This window comes from Condylura cristata, unplaced genomic scaffold (genome assembly GCF_000260355.1).
Source record: "Condylura cristata isolate star-nosed mole 26May11 unplaced genomic scaffold, ConCri1.0 scaffold00013, whole genome shotgun sequence".
Lineage (NCBI taxonomy): Eukaryota > Metazoa > Chordata > Mammalia > Eulipotyphla > Talpidae > Condylura > Condylura cristata.
The window spans coordinates 31,821,778-31,824,540 of NW_004567114.1; the positions used below are offsets into that span (position 1 = coordinate 31,821,778).

A 2,763-nucleotide genomic window follows, 5' to 3' on the forward strand; every position below is an offset into this window, starting at 1 on the left:
TGACTCCGGGAGTCCTGGCCCCCGCGCCTGCCGCCGCCCCAGCCGCCCTGCCCTGGCGCGGCTACTGCGCCGCCAGCCGCTTCTTCCGCTCGTGCTTCGGCATCGTGTCCACGCTCAGCTTCGCCCGCGCTCACCTCGCTGGACCGCGACTGCGCCAGAGTGCGGCCGCCGCGAGAGAAGACCCGCCGCCGCCGAGCGCTGCAGCTGTTGGCCGGCGCCTGGCTGGCGGCCCTGGACTTCTCCTTGCCCTGGGAGCTGCTCCGCGCGCCCCCGGAGCCAACCGGGGTGCAGAACTTCCATGGCTTCCTTTACCGAACCTCCCCGAAGCCCGCGCAGCTGGGCACGGCCTACAGTGTGGGGCTGCTGGTGGCCTGCTACCTGCTGCCCTCCCTGCTCATGTGCTTCTGCCATTACCACATCTGCAAGACCGTGAGCCGGTCCGACGTGCTACGCTTCTTCAGCGGGGTGAGCACACCCACCACCGTGCTCATCACCATCATCTCAATCACCTGCTGCTGGGGCCTCTACTTGCTTCTTCGGTTTTGGCGGCGGCCGGGCAGGCTCAGGCCTCGCAGGGCCCCTCGCTCTTCAACGTGGTGGCTGTTTGGCTGACCTGGGCCAATGGGGCCATCAACCCCATCATCTCTGCCATCCGCAACCCCAACATTTCGATGCTCCTGGAACGCAACCAGGAAGAAGGCCACCGGACTAGAAATGCAGGGACTTTCCTCCCCAGCCAGGGCCCGGGCCTGCAGAACAGGAGCCGCGATCGCTTTCGAAACCGCTATGCCAACAGGCTGGGGGCCTGCAGCAGGATGTCCTCTTCCAACCCGGCCAACTGGGCAGGAGGGGACGTGGCCATGTGGGCTTGTAAAAATCCAGCTGTATTTTTCTGTCAGGAGGGGCCGCCAGAGCCTGTCACAGCAGTGGCCAAACAGCTGAGATCCGAAGCCCGGAATACCAGCCTGTAGGGACGGCTGGGCTGTGTGCCGCGTGTGAAGGCAAATTTTCACCTGTTTTGTTTCATGTTACCGAGAATGGTGTATTTCATAAAGCCAAACAATTTAAAAAGAGACAGAGGGGGGAGGCTAAACACTTCCTCCAAACAACATACAAGACTTAAGGTGCCAAAAGGAGTGTAAAGTGCAAAAAATTAAAGCAGTCTTGACCACACAACAGAGCATTGTGAACTGATAATGCCAAAAATGCCAAAAATAAAATTCACAATTACACAAAAACTCATGTTACAGAAATCACTGTGAAAAAATAATGGAACGCAGCCACTATTTGTTTAACGCATGGTGTTTCAAAAAGAAAAAAGAAAAAAAGAAATCGAGACCCTCGAATTGCTTGACTGCCTCTCTAACTCACCAGCATTTGACAAACGGTTACTTTCTAGAATTTATTCCCCTGACCCATGCTTTGGGTGCTTACATGGGAGCAGACAATTCTTTTATTTTTTTATCCCTGTGTCCCTTTGTCCCTTTGTCCCCCCTTCTACCCCCTTCATCTTAACCTCAGAGCCTTGGAATGTTTATTAACGTCCTCTAGTATTTTAAAAGCTGTTGACAATCATTCAGTTGTCAGGAGCAAAAAAAATTCTTATTCATAAACACTGGTGAACTTTCCCCACCCCTCCAATAATCTTTGTGAAAAATTTAAAATTCATATCCCATTTAAAACCATTGTAGGAAATGAAAGGTGACTAATACTAGATAAAATTCAACTACAGGGCAAATAGAAATATGAACTAAAGAAATGTAACTTTTAAATAACATTCCCAGATTATATTTAAAAATTAATGTCCTATATGAGAGTTGATAAAGTAACAAGATCTGCTTTACTGTATGGCATTTAACTAGCTGAAGATTATTCTAAAGAGAAATTCCAAAAATATGTTGAAAAATGGCTATATTCTTGGTGCTTTCAAAGATCATACTTATTATGTTTGGAAGTGGATACATATGTTCTTAAAAAATGGACCACTACTTTATAGACAAGACTTGTTTAAAATAATGTAATCTTCATTAAAAATGAGAGTAGGTATGGGGTTATTCTGTGTAATAGGATATTAACAACTTAGGCATAAAGTTGGAGATGTAGTTCAGTCAAGTTAGAAATGTCTTCAGAAATGTGTAAAACAAAGATGCTTTTAAAAATTCAAAAGCACAACTTAGATTTTTTGAAATGTGTGAAATTCTCACATTAAATGTCACTACAGATTGAGAATTTGAAAGACATTTTTGTGTTTTTTCTGTCTTTCCTCTAACTTGCCTCTCTTCAACATTTCATACCCTTAATTGAATCTAGTGTTTCAAACTAGATCTGAAACAACATCAGCTGTCATATGCAAGCTTCAGTGAGAAATAGCTACCTTTTTTCTCCTGTAAAGTATCATAAAATGTTTATTAGCATCTTTTTGTATATTTGCGTGACAGATGGGCATGTGTCATTACTTTGTAATCAAAGATGGGAGTATATAATTCATCTCAGCTGAAGATTTAAGTACTCCCTTTCTCAAGAAATTATCACAATCACAAGTTTATAAATTATCTCTATATATCTTGTTCCACTCAATGTACTCTCCTTTTTTAGCACTCATAGCTGCAGACAGTGCAGTGAAATTAATATTTAATAGGTGCCTACAGTATTCACCTCTGAAAGTTAAAAAATGGACATTTTTTGGGCATTGTGGGAAAATGAAAGTCATGCCTAAGATTTAGGGAGACGCGATAAAAGTCTTCCAATTATGAAAGGCATACA

General features: G+C 45.0%; 1 protein-coding gene across 1 annotated transcript in view; it reads left to right on the plus strand.

The window, feature by feature from the left end:
• GPR135 (G protein-coupled receptor 135) overlaps nucleotides 1–976 on the plus strand; it is a 1,515-nt gene extending 539 nt beyond the window's left edge. The window contains 3 exon segments of the mRNA XM_004695946.2: nucleotides 13–122; nucleotides 124–535; nucleotides 538–976. Coding sequence (XP_004696003.1) covers nucleotides 13–122; nucleotides 124–535; nucleotides 538–971 — 956 coding nt within the window. The 3' untranslated portion in view covers nucleotides 972–976.
• The last annotated feature ends 1,787 nt before the right edge of the window (nucleotides 977–2,763 follow it).